This window comes from Prosopis cineraria, unplaced genomic scaffold, assembly GCF_029017545.1.
Source record: "Prosopis cineraria cultivar Desert tree isolate PC_DT_omini unplaced genomic scaffold, ASM2901754v1 PC7, whole genome shotgun sequence".
NCBI lineage: Eukaryota > Viridiplantae > Streptophyta > Magnoliopsida > Fabales > Fabaceae > Prosopis > Prosopis cineraria.
This window is the reverse complement of record NW_026555338.1, coordinates 19570868-19585231: the sequence shown is the minus strand read 5'-3', so window position 1 is coordinate 19585231 and position 14364 is coordinate 19570868. Positions and strand designations below refer to the sequence as shown.

The following is a 14364-nucleotide window of genomic DNA, read 5'->3' as shown; positions in this document are numbered from 1 at the left end:
AGGAAAAAAGAAGAGACAGAAAAGGAGAGGCTCCTTTCTCCATTAGCTTTGGGTCCATGTAAGGAAAGGCATGCATCCTACCATACAGAGTTTAAAATAAATTGTACTATTTATAATTTATGAGCTGTTCTTATAAATTATTTTACACTTCCTCCATTCAAAAAATATAAAATATTTTTAATCAAATCTTATTCCTTAATAAAATATTTACTTATTTTTAAATTAATCCTATCTTTTTAAATTTACTCCTATAAATACCTTAAAATAAATATAATGTAATTTATTTAATAGGAGCACTTTTAAAAAAATGCAATGATTACACTCTAAGAAATTAAAAATATCTTATATTTTTGAATATCTAACTTCTTATAAAATACCTTATATTTTTTAATGAAGGGAATACTATATATAAGTGTATAAATATATATTTATGGCAGACATATATGGATAGGTATATATATTATACTCCCTCCATTTAAAAATATAAAATATTTTTAATCAAATCTGACTTCTTAATAAAGTAGTTATCTACTTTTAAAATAACCCTATATTTTTATATTTATCTCTATTAAATATTCTATAATAAATATAAATTCATTCATTAATAGGGATACTTTTTTAAAAAAAGACAATGATTACATTTCAAAAGACTAAAAATACCTTATATTTTTAAACATTCAATTTCTAAAAAATACCTTACATTTTTAAATTAGGGAAGTATATAGAAATAATAAAGTATTACTAGCTTAGTTACTCTTTTTTTGAAATGTGATATAAAAAATACAAGGTATTTTGAGTTTTTCAAAACATAATTTATACAGTTTTTTTAAAATATTTTTAATTATAAGTGTAACTTAAAAATTTTTTTAATTGAGATAAATTATTAAATAATGATAATTAGTACTTCTTCTGTTCAAAAATTTAAGACATTTTTAATTGAATTACACCCCAATAAAGTTATTAACTACTTTCAAACTAACCTTATCTTTTCATATTTATCCCTATTAAATACTCTATAATAAATATAAAATCACTATCAATATAAGCACTTTTAAAAAAAAGTAATGATTACACTTCAAAAGATTAAAAATGCCTTATATTTTTTAACATCTAACTTCTTAAAAAATACTTTATATTTTTTAACAAAAGGAGTATAATTTTGGGTAATGGTTTTCTTAAAAAAATGTGTAATTTTAAATGTTGTTAATTAATTTATTGAGGGGTAATAATTTAAAATGCCTTATGATAATAAATAATCGGGTATATACTATACGATGATAAGAGAATGATAGTAAAGTCTTAAGAGAGGAAACTAACACTAGTTGTGTTATTTTTTTTTTCAAATTAAAACTGAATTGTGTAAATACTATTGATTTAGATAGTTGTAAATAGAAATTTCAATTATAAAGGAAGAATTAAATTTAGAATTTATGTAGAACTTTGAATTTACAATTATTATTTGATATAAATTTACAATTTATTTTTTTAGAAAATTTTATCAGAAATTGCTATTAATTTTCTCTCTCTCAAAACTTGAGTATTTTTGGTAAGTATTAAAAAATTTTCAAATTTTTAAGCATTATTACTAAAGAACATTGTTTTAAAGATTGAATCAAATTGGGCTGTTGTACTAGTTGGATTGTCAATTAAAGTTATTGATGACTTAATTTAGATTAAAAAATTATTTTCATGATTGAATTAGATTTGATTAGAGTTGAGCCACTATTTAGTTGAATATCAAAGTTATCCAAAAACTAGAACAATTTTCAAAAAATTGGATTATTCTAAGCATAATATTAAAAAAAGCTTAAAAAATTTTAAAAACTAGAAAAATTGAAAAAAAAAATTAGACCTACTAAAAGCGACTATTACTTTTAGATATTCACATACTGACATATACATAATATAATTTGAGGCTATTTTTTTAACAGATATTGATAATTATAAATGTAAAAGCATATACTTTTAAGTGTATTTATCTCTAATTTAATCAAGATTCACATATTTTAATTTATAAATTTATTTATAGTCACATTGTGTTATTTCATTAACAACTAGATTTATTATAGGTGTTATTATATATATATATATACATACATATATATTTAATATTATTTTTATTTAACTATTATATTATCAATCTAACTGTTGATTTAATTGGTAAGACAATAACAACTAATATTGCTAATTTTTTCAGTTTAACATTCAGTTTTTTTTTTGAAAAAATACAATCATTAGTTTTTATAGTTTTATTGAGTTTTATTTTTAATTCATGTAATTTTTTTAGTGTTTTTGATCCGTATAATTTCAAAAAGATTATATGACATTTGTTTTTTAAGTTCTTATATTTTTAATTTTTTAATTTTTTTAATCCATCTAAGGATTGAAAGTGCTGAATAAACTATAATGATTAAAAATAAAATTTTATGAAATTATAATAATTAAAGATTATATTTTTTTTTTAACATGGCTAAAAGGAAAGGTTTATTAGGTTTTTTTTTTTTTGGTCAAAGGAAAGATTTAAAAGAGGGCATTAGCAAAGCAGCGAAGCGTTGAGATTGAGGACTGAGGAGTGGCCGTTACGAAAGAAAGCGACAAGCACAAGCACACAGAGACTGAAATGTTCGTTACGTGTACCTTCTCCGTAAACTACGCCGTTTCGACGCGCTTTGTTGTTGCTTCTCCCTTTCGCTTCTTCTTTCACTGATCTCGAACATTCCTTAATCGAGATCGTCAACTCCATTTCCTTCTGACCCCTCCCGAGGAGCCCAATTCCCTGATTCCAGATACCCAGGTCATTATTCCTTTTTTCTATTTTAATTTGACTTTTTGTGCGTTTTCGCTTTTTTTCTGGGTTATTTGAATTTTGTTTGCTTCCTCTGTTTCTTTATTCTCTCTCTCTCTCTCTCTCTCTGTTTGCCGTCTCTTCTCAGATCCTAGATGCGATCTTTTCTGTTTTGAATTGTATCTTGATTTGATGACCGTTGGGGTTGAAGAAAGGGCGAAGATTTATTGTATTTGTATTTTATACTGATTTGTTGTTGATCTGATTTGAAGAAATGGTCGTTAGCTGAGGCGAATTGCTGGATGTGTTGTGGCCTCTCCTTAATCTAGTAGGTATGGTCTTTTCACCATCGTGTTTGGTGACACAGTGTGTATGATTTAATTTGAAGGGTATTCTTTAGCTTAATTACTAAGATGGATTTGTGATTGAAAATATGTCTCCTCAAATTGAAAAGTGGTTGCGCATTGGAGCTTCGCTTACAATCAAAATTTGCTTCTTTTATACGTGGAACATCTGTATTTTACGGCATTAGCTTTTGAGCTTTATTAGCATCCATTTATATATTATTATACAGCCTGGCACTGTCGCGACGCTAGTGTTATTTTATCAGCAGCACTTTACTCAACTGAGAAGTTAAATCTGCCCTTTTTATTTCTTTGACTTCACTGAATTCTGTGGCTGATTGCAGGAAATTTCTCTTTGAAATTGCTTGCTTGGTAGTTGGCAATGGATTAAATTGATGTACGATGCAGAGATCACGTAAAGCTCTTCTGCACAGAAGAGCTTTAGAGAAGGCTGCTGGCGGAAGAAACCAGTTGTATAATGTTTCACTGTCCTTGGTTTTTATTCTATGGGGGCTAGTATTCCTCTTCAGCTTATGGATCAGTCGTGGTCATGGTTTCAGAGGTATCTTCCATTTTTCTTTTGCTTTTAATTTTTTGACTGCGGACTGTTGTGAATCATGATCCTTTTCTTGGCACTACTTGCCCTACTAGGTCATCATTGTGAATGTCGAATTTTTCACATTACCTTGTTTTAATGTCTATAATTATGTTTGAGATTTACATTAATTTAAATGTCCAGGTACTCTTGTGTTTTATGTACTGATCATGTGAGAATTTTTGTTTTATACTTTTATTGCATAGTCAGTAGTATGAGTTTCCAACTAAATTATGTTTTCAATGGATAGATATTAACGTTTAAACATGCATGATGGCTATTGCATGGTGTTCTAGCTTATCTTAGTTTGTTGCTTAATATGATCATGAGAGACAACATATCAAAAGTATTTTTGTGGAAAGAGTAGAATATATGACGCTGTTAAGCCTTAAAATAGTTCTTGTGACTTGTAAATGAAGACTGAGTATTATCAAGGATATTCCATCCTATCCTTTATTTTCATGTGTGCCCTGGAGATTTTATATATTGGAGGCGTTTATTTACTTCCATAACATATAGATATTCACTGCTATATCTTGATGTGTGTACCTAAGTGCTCTCATCTTCAAATTCATGCTCCAATTTGACTGCCTTATAGGGTTCTAGGTCATCATAGAATTTCTTTCAGGTTTTTGGGTGGAATAATGGAAATGATTGTCATTTGATGGTTGGCATATTGTTTGGCTTAGAAAATTCTCTATGGGCATTCGGCAAGGGGTTTGACATTTTGCTATATATTTTTTATGGGACTATCTACTCACTGAGTCTTAGGCTTGGTTTGGATGGAAAGAAAAGTGGGAAGAAAATAGAAAGAAGAGAAAACTAGGAGGAAAATTTTCCAAACACTGTAAATTTCTTTACTATTTTTAGGAATTTTCTCTTCTAGGTTTTTTCCCACCATATTTTTCTCTCCATCCCACCCAGCAAAGGGTTAGAGTTGTGGAAGACAGGTATAAGTAAAAGGAGGTGGAACTGTAAAAACAAATGGAAGAAACTTCCTGCTTCTAAGTGATTTATAAGAAAATCATTGTTTGAAGAAGCAATGGAGGAAGAAAAAGATAATAGGGAATGGCATGCTACCTTACCACTTATTTTTGAAACACAGAGAAGCATATGTAAAGCTGTGAACAGCTGCCCATCGTCTGCTAATCTGAGGCTATGATGCTGGAGTGACATACATACAAAACATGACTATTTGTTAAACTTAGCGAGAATGGGTGAAATGCCCGTGTTCCTTGTCTTTCCCTTTCTTTGCTCTCTTTGGAAGCGGCACTTCAAATATGTGAATTGTTCAATCAAATCTGACCAAGTTGTTTCTAAACTTCAATTACAATATACATGCATATGCATAGTGCTTTCCATTCCAAAAACCATAGGTTTTTGTTTGCTTTACTTATTTTTTAATGGTTGTCAAAACATTGTTGATATATGGTTTAGCAAGCTAGCACTAAGCATTATTGTTGGCAAAACATTGAAATGATGATTTTTTTTTCTCGTTAAAATGAATGAGAAGTAGACAATCAGATTAAACTATTTGTTAATAGTTTCACATTGGGTTTCATCTGTTTGAAAGTTAGACTGTAGTTGTCCCAGCCTAAGTTTAGTTGCGTGTGTATGTTTACCTAGGTTACATAGATACAGGTACGAGTATCCGATACGATATTGCATGATACGGGGATATGGCAAATTTTCAAAATTTTAGGATACAGGTATGGGGATATTTATAATGTATATTTCAACATTTTATGATATAAGTACAGGTATTTTGATTTTTAAACAAGAATTTCTAAAGCAATATAAGGATATTTATAGTAATTAACTAAAATATTAAGTGTTTTTTCAAGTTTTTAAGTGATATAGTAAAAAATTATTGAAAAAAAATCACATCACACATGTTAGAATTTGGGATACGTATGTAGAAGTATCCTACAAGTATCGTATCGGATACGGGTACGTTTATTTTTTTGAAGTATCCATGCTACATAGATGTTTACTTTATTTTTTCAGTTTTTTAGTCTAAGGCATCTGCATCTGTTAGGTAATCATTACATGTGATGAAAACTTGTCTTTAATGCTGTATTATATTATTGTGATGAGGGACTTTCATTGATCACCTTATAATTATTTACTCAGTTTCTGGTCTGCGAACGATACAATTGAATTCATTGTTCTGGGGTTACAGGGTCTAGGACAAATTGAAGCCATACTGTACTAGGTCTATGTTTCAATGAGTTTTTAATAATTTGTTTCGAGAACAAAAATGCTGGGCAGGTTAGAAACTCAGTGGGTAAAATATCAAAGTTGATGAGAAAATTAAGAGTAACCTAGCCTCCAAACCTATGGCCCTTTTCCATCACACCTAAGATATGCATGATGTATGTTAGGTTGCTTCTTTGAAAATAACTTCGTTAAATATCTTTGGCAGCCAAATCCATCAATTAATGAGGACTGGTAATCAAAAGTTTGGGATCTGGCTGATCAAGCAGACCCAACTTGGAGCCCAAGTTGAATAACTGAAATAATAGAAAGAACTTAAGGAAAAACCCACAATACCAAAACACATACCTTCATGACTGCGCAATTTGACTAATAAACCCCCAGTGGGATTTCTAAATACCCTTGAAGGAAGCTCCTGTTTTGGGGTAATCTCAGCTTGCTCATCAGATCAAATTAAAATATGTCCATAATATAACACAAACCCTATGACCGGTTAGCTTCATCTTATTGTTTGTGAATGCATGTTGTTTGCTGTAGTGTTTGTACTAAAAAATCCAGTCTTGTTTGGCAAGCATGTTGATATTTCTATGATGCACTTCTTCCTCCTTATAGCTATGGTTATTTCATTGTCATTGGATTGGAGGGAAACTTTCTTTTTTAGTGCATACTTTTACGTGGTGTTGCTTATTTTAAAGTGAAGGATCTTTCTGCTCTGTGGTTGACCCTCTTCTTACCAATCAATTTATCATCTTTGGATGTAGATGGAATCGAAGAACTTCCTGTTGGGGAGTCAAACTGTAGTGAAAAAGGCCACAAAAATGGTGAAAACTCTAATTCTGCAGTCAAATATTTGATTAAAGAAACAGATCTTTACCATCATTTTGAAGCTGTCTGCTTGAGTGGCGAGCAGACTGATGCCTTTAGCAATGATTCACTCCCCACTGGTGAAAGCAACGAATATGTTTCACCTGATGAGAAAGAAAAGTTTGCATCTCCAGACAGCGAGCAACTTGGAGTTGATATCTCCGAAAAACAAGAAAATAATTTGTCAAAAGCTGAACATCTATCTCAAGCTGTGCCACTTGGGCTTGATGAATTTAAAAGCAAGGCATTTAGCTCTAAAATCACATCTGGCACAGGCCCATCTGGAAGTGTAATACACAGAGTCGAGCCTGATGGTGCACAATACAACTATGCATCAGCATCTAAGGGGGCAAAAGTTTTGGCTTCTAACAAAGAAGCCAAAGGAGCATCTAATATTTTGGGAAAGGACAAAGACAAATATCTTCGAAATCCATGTTCTGCAGAAGAAAAATTTGTCATTATAGAGCTTTCAGAAGAAACCTTAGTAGATACAATTAAAATTGCCAATTTTGAGCACCATTCTTCCAATTTAAAGGAGTTTGAGCTGCATGCCAGTTTGGTTTATCCAACGGATGCTTGGGCCAAACTCGGGAATTTTACTGCGTCAAATGTGAAGCAAACTCAGACATTTGTTCTTCCTGAGCCAAAATGGGTGAGATATCTCAAGTTAAATCTCCTAAGCCATTACGGTTCAGAATTTTACTGCACACTTAGTGTAATAGAAGTTTATGGTGTGGATGCTGTTGAGAGGATGCTGGAGGATTTAATATATAAGCAAGATAATCCATTTGCATCTGGGGAGGGCAATGATGGCAAGAGAGCAGCATCACCTCATCCAAACCCTGCTGAGGGTGAAGATGTACATCAAAATACGTTCAGAGGGATGAATTCTGAACCTGATACAGAAATCTCTTCTGTGAACAATGAAGCTGTAAATAGCAACGTGCCCGATCCAGTTGAAGAGGTACGCCAACAAGTTGGAAGGATGCCTGGGGATACAGTTCTCAAGATTCTGATGCAGAAAGTCCGTTCTCTAGATTTAAACTTATCTGTTTTGGAGCGATATCTGGCGGAATTAAATTCTAGGTATGCCAATATTTTCAAAGAGTACGGCAAAGACATGGGGGCAAAAGATAAGCTATTACAGAAAGTCAAAGACGACGTTAGAAGTCTCCTTGACCACCAGGATGCTATAGTATGTTAAACTCATCCTGGATAACATTTTCACTATTCATAGTATAGAAAATTTATTTTCATTTTGAGAATGATTTGTTGCTCTTGCAGACCAAGGAAGCCAGTGATCTGCAACAATGGAAGTCCCAGTTTTCTATGCAGTTGGATTATCTTGTCAAGGACAATGCAGTTCTGAGGTAAGAGTTCGCACTTTGCAATCATTTTCTTGAATGCTTCAGTTTTAGCATGTAGTACTAAAGGTGGGAAACGAGCGGGGCTAAGCCCATAAGGCTTGGACCCTTAAGCCCGGTTTCTCAAAAATTGTCTGATTTCTGAAACCCAGGTTGGGCCCTTAAGCCCGATTTCTCAAAAATTGTCTGATTTCTGAAACCCGGCCTTCATTCAAAGGGCTTAGGGTCGGGCTCATATGCCTTTTATCATTATTATTGTTTTATTTTTTGAATTTTTTAAAAATTAAAATTTTCAATTATAACATTTCATATATTTTTAAAATACAAATTATAATATTAAAATTAAAAATAAATAATAGAAAATCAAATCTTAAAGTATAAACCTATATTTTAAAGTTTAAATTCAATTTAAAAAATAAAAATATTTTATTTTTTTAGAGTTAAAGTAAAAAAAGGCCTAAAAGGGCCACTCGAGCCCGAGCCCATTTTTTCAGGGCCTGTTAAGGTTAGGCTTCAAAACTCGGTTTTCCTAAAAAAATAACATTTTTTCAAGCCCAAACCCTTATGAAATGGGCTTAAATGAGTAGCTCAGCCTTTTCTTGGCTCTAGCAACTTTAATGTTCGAAGTACTAGTATAGATTTTCCACTCTTTTCCTTGCTTACTGGCAACTTTCCACTTTCCTATAGACGTGGATCAAACTTAGGTGTAATTCCTTATCTTAGATATTAAGTTTTTTAATTAAAATATAAGAAGTATATAATTCTTAAAGAATATCATGACAAGCATTTAGTGCCATTGAAAATGCATATAATTGTTTATAAAAACGGTACACTTTATTATGATATTATTAAAGAATCATATATTTGTCATGTTTTAATTTGAGAACTTGATAGCAAATGTACGAGTAACAGTACATAAATTCTTTCACATCTGAGATATTATTGAGCATTATGAGACGTAGATTACTTTTGGAAATTTTGAACATGCAAGTCATATTGGGAAGAATTGTAGGTTTTAGTACTTGCAGTTATACATAATTTGCATTCACATGAACTTGAACTCGAGACCTCTTGTTTAAGCAGCAATAGCCCCTGCCAACATCTATTTGGTCAGTAGTCTTCTGCTTGTGGTTGCTCTTTTTCTTATTTACATGAATTCATTTTGTTCTGCCACTCTTGGGCAAAACAATAATAAAATAAGCTTCTTTTTTCCCCTGAATGCTTTGATATTACCAATCCTTGTCAAGACATCATAAAAGGAAGATTATATAAATAAGTGTTATTTTCTTTAAAATGCAGAGCTGAGGTTGAAAAGGTGCGGGAGAATCAGAGGTTTTTGGAGAACAAGGGCACAATTGTTTTTTTTGTGTCCTCTACATTTTTACTAATAGCTATAGTACGGCTATGTGTGGATATAACAGCGAGTGTGTATAGAACAGTGAGTGTTGATGATAGAGCAGGTAAATCTGGGAAATTTTGTGCGAGTAACTCTTCCTGGTTTTTACTTTTATTAAGTTGTAGCATTATTGTTTTCATATTAACTTCATAATAATTTAATCTCCAGAATTTTGTTCTCTCTCTTGGGATGCTTTGTCTTAAACTAATATGTGTCGTTGGAATTATTGCTTTCATTGTTCGTACTTTCAGATAACATCTAGAAGATCTGTCAGTTCGTAAATGTTCTTTGGGTAATTCTACTAAGGCAAAATTGATAGCAGTATGTGGTAGAAGCTTGAGAAGAAGTTGCTGTAACAAAAAGCATTAACCAATAGGTTTAAGGAAGAGTGACTAATGATCTGTTTGATGAAAACCAAGTCAGACAGGTTTTTATTCAGTTAACACATGACACGTCTCAACCCGTTTGATGTTTTCTTTTAGGTCTGTTTGGTCGCAAAAAAACATGGGAATGAAATGGATTAAAAATTAAAAAATAAAGATAAAAATAAAATGATGATGATGAGATAAGTCAATCATATTTATATTTGATGTTTTCTTTTAGGCCTGTTTGTTTGCAAAAAAACATGGGAATGAAATGGATTAAAAATTAAAAAATAAAGATAAAAATAAAATGATGATGGTGAGATAAGTCAATCATATTTATAAGACAAGAAAAGTAATTTAATTTATAAAATTGATAGTTATGATTTATGAGATTTATGAAAAATGTGATGTTTTGTTTAATGAAAACGAAATCATACTGATTTTTATTTAGTTAACCATATGACACGTCTCAACTCGTTTGATGTTTTCTTTTAGGCCTGTTTGGTTGTTAAAAAACATGGAAATGAAATATATTAAAAATTAAAAAATAAAGATAAAATAAAATGATCATTATGTGATGGATAGATGATTGAATCATATTCATAGGGAAAAAAGTAATTTAATTTATGAAATTAAAAATTATAATTCATGAGACTTATGAAGAGTGTAAGGATTCTGTCATTTATAATATACAGTATTTATTTAGTTTTATTAGACTTATCATTAAAAAAAAGATAATTTAATTCATTTTTATTTTAATTTTGTAATTCATTTCATTCTATTTTTTCTAAGGCCCTTAGAATGGTCATTACATGTTTATAACTAGAACTAGCCTTCCATGTGATACACCGGATGTCAATTAATAGAAGAAAAAAAATAATTAAATACGCTTCCGTATTTCTTTGCCAAAAAACGATTTTTCAATTTGTTAAACGGAAAGAATAGGTAATCTGCCATGAAAAACCCCCGTTTTTCTTTTCTTTTTTTAGGTGGCAAGTACGTGAAAGGGGAACTTAAGACAAAGCCTAGGCATGGAGGCCAATTCCTCTATTGCCTTTGCACTATGGTTGAGAGGTTTTTTCAGGGAGATGAAATGGAGTGGAATGGCTAAAAGACATAAATTATTGTTTGTAAGTTTTTTTTTTTTTAAAGAAGGATAGAATAGCAAGGAAGAGCCTCTAAGACCCTCCTTTGCCATCAATAACTCAATATTTTTTATCCCCCTAAATTGAGGGGTTAAGGATAGAGTGGTACTGTAACATTCAAAAAAATTTAACCCTGATTTATTACTTAATTAGGGTAGTTAGTGAGTTAATGAGGTGTGTGGTTAGAGGAGTTTAACTTGGTATAATTATTGCGATTTCAGCCCTAAAAGTGGGTTTGGATCGATGGCGGGCCACTTGGGTAAGGAAACAGGACGAAAATGTACAGAGTTGTGTTTGTGCCACATGTCGCAACGCGTGGTTGGTCCGCTGTGGCGCACGGACACAATTTGAACATAACGGGTTCCTCTGTGCCATGTGCCACGGTGAAGGGCAGCATGCGCCACAGCGCATGGCCAAAAATCTGATAAATCAGCTCGTGAGCTATGTGAAAACAGAAGAGAGAAAAAAGAGGAAAACGAAGAGCTTGGTTTTGGCTTTGCTAGGGCATGATATTTGGCCTTATTGTTGATAGATTGGAGCTCCCAAACACCCAAGGTAAGATCATGGTGCTTTCTTCTTCCTTTCTCCCCCTCATTTATGATTATTTATGGTAGGGTTTGAGTTAGGAAATGGATTCAATCCATAGGAGTATGGGTTCGATTTCATTGGTTAAAATAAAATTAACGAGAGTGATTTAATGTATTGGAACACCACATTGATGATTTTAGAAGTGGTTGGTCCGTGGGAGCATTTAATATCCAAAATTGGTATTTATGAGGTAGTTGGGAGAGGTTAATGTGCATTAATGATGGTTTGAGGTGTTATTAATGATAATGTGCATTAATAAAATTTAATGAGCCTATTGGGTATGAATGGGTAGTGGTTATGAGTTGGTAAAATAGTGTATGAAGAGTTTTATATTGATAAAGCTTAAAGAGTTAGATAATAATGATATCTTTGTGATATGGTTGTAGAGAGGTTCATCTTGGCACCATTCAAGCTCGTTGAAGCTTGGGGAAGTTGATATAGTGAGGGGTAAACCTTTGACCTCTCAAAGGTTTGAGATAACCAGGGAAAATTTAATTTTTATAGTTGAATGTTAATTGTTTGTGAAATGTAATTTATGAGTTAAATTAATAACGCATATTGGCAAATACTTGATTGTGAAATGGTTTTAGAGAAGAGAAAACCTTGATTCTACCACCCTTGATGTTTTGTGAAATTACTTGTGATTTATTACTATAGGTGGAGAATTATGATGAATTAAGTGTTAAATTGTGAAGTATTTGTGTTATGTGAGTGTAAGTGTTGAGAAAAGATTGTTAAAAATGCATATTATGTGTGAGTTGTGCATAGCATGATCATTGGCGGGAGTTTACTTAGGGAGAGGAGAAGATTGGTTGAAATCCATGTAGTATTAGCAGTGACCATTGGAATCGGGAACTGGCCTTGGCACCGATCGTTGGAATCAGGAGGTAGCCCTTGTCCCATGATTGATTTGGGATTGTCCCACTTATTCTATGAGAGACTTGAACCTAACTAGTCTCCACGGGTTCATGAGGAGGCTAGATTAAGGGTACGACACCCTATGGTTGTTAGTATTAGGAGAAACCAAATTACATAAGTGAGTACGTTAACCCTGGCCTGGTAGCTCCTCACAAGTAGAAGGCTGGGTTAGTTCGTGAAGGACATAGCCTCGTGATAGCCACCGGTTTCGTGTCGGAAGTAACAGGAGGATATAAGGTTGGCATATGATCATGCATATAAGTCCGGCCACATGGTTGTTAGTTTTGTGGTCTGACGCGTGTTAAGGGCACATGTTTGTTATTTTTGCGACCCAGAATTATGTTTTTGAAAATGACATGATATGGTGTTTTGTAACAAGCACGGTCACATGGTTGTTAATTTTGTGAAGCGTGGCTCAATACTATGTGATATATGTGTTATATGCATAGTTGCATCTATTTACATTAATATGTAACTGTATGGGTTAAGTAAAACTTCGTTACTGAGTGATTGTACTCACCCCTCAATTCTCAATATTTTCAAGGACTAGCTCATTGGATCCGAGTCAGGGAAAACACACAGAGACTTAGTATTTGTGGAGTAAATCCTTTTTATGTCTCTCTTGAATTGTTTACATGTGTAATTGTTAATGTATTTGCCAACTAGGATTAATTGTCATGAATGATGTACTACTTGCATGATTTTATGTTTAACTAGTGTATTTTGTGCCTTGGGGTTAGTGAGTTTTTGTTGTGAACTCGAGAATAGGGCCAAAATACTTGTGCAAATAGGAACATATGTATTTTTGAGAAATATGAATGAAATGATTGATTTTGTGCAACTTTTCCTCCCTCTTTATGTTTTGTGAAAATTAGGGTTGAGTGATGATTTTGTGAAATAAGTGTATTTGATTGCGTGTGGTGTGTTGCACGAGTTCGCAAGAGTCCATTGAGTGTGATCGGAGGGTTGGTGTAGGCTATTGGCACATGTGGTTGAGTTGGGATTCTCCATTTAGGAAATTTTGTGAAAATGTGTCAAAATGGGTTTCAATGTCCAACTTTTGATGGAAAATGAATTTGGTTGTAAAACTAGTGTCATTAGCTAGAGCTAGGAGAAAGCTCCGTGTAGACATTGAAACCACCTCAATCGGACGTTAGACGGAGATTTGAGACGGGTTGGAAGTTCGCTCCCTGTGCTGTCAAATGACAACACTGATTTGTCAAATTTCATGCAATGTGCCGCGACCATGGCGCCTCACGTCCCGGCGCATGGCACAGAGGAGACATGCTGCAGCGCACAAACCGTAAGCTGTGGCGCACGTGTCCAATTCTGTGTAAAAATCTGTTTTGAGTTTTAAAACTCATTATTTGGGTCCCAATTGATTTCTACGCTTTTGCTTTATTTTCAAAACCCTGATTTGGAGTCCTTAAAACATGTTTGAGATTTGAAAGGTTGAAAATTGGGATTCCTTGAAATAGATTTTGAGAAATTCATTTATAAACCTTACAGTTTGGTAATTCTTGTGAGTTAAGATCTAGATTACCATAATTTGGAGTTAAGTGTGATTTAACCTCAGAGAGGTTAGAAGCACAATATAATTATTTCATTTAAAAAATTACCCCTAATCTTCTATTCTAATAAAAAAATTCTCATATTATTTTTGTTGTCTAGCTATCTCTCTCACCCTCTGCTAGGGTTACACATAGGCAGGGTCAGGCCAAGCATCACCCAACTCGTTGCCTAGCTTGATATGCACTTGGGCACCAGGCTAACCCGATTGATT

General features: G+C 32.7%; 1 protein-coding gene across 1 annotated transcript; it reads left to right on the top strand.

The window, feature by feature from the left end:
- The first annotated feature begins 2557 nt into the window (after positions 1 to 2557).
- Positions 2558 to 9745, top strand: LOC129316219 (SUN domain-containing protein 4-like). Its single transcript, XM_054960528.1, has 6 exons — positions 2558 to 2794; positions 3058 to 3117; positions 3474 to 3691; positions 6703 to 8000; positions 8090 to 8175; positions 9469 to 9745. The coding sequence occupies exons 3-6, from the start codon at positions 3532 to 3534 to the stop codon at positions 9716 to 9718; spliced, it is 1794 nt and encodes a 597-aa protein (XP_054816503.1). The 5' UTR covers positions 2558 to 2794; positions 3058 to 3117; positions 3474 to 3531; the 3' UTR covers positions 9719 to 9745.
- Positions 9746 to 14364: the final 4619 nt, after the last annotated feature.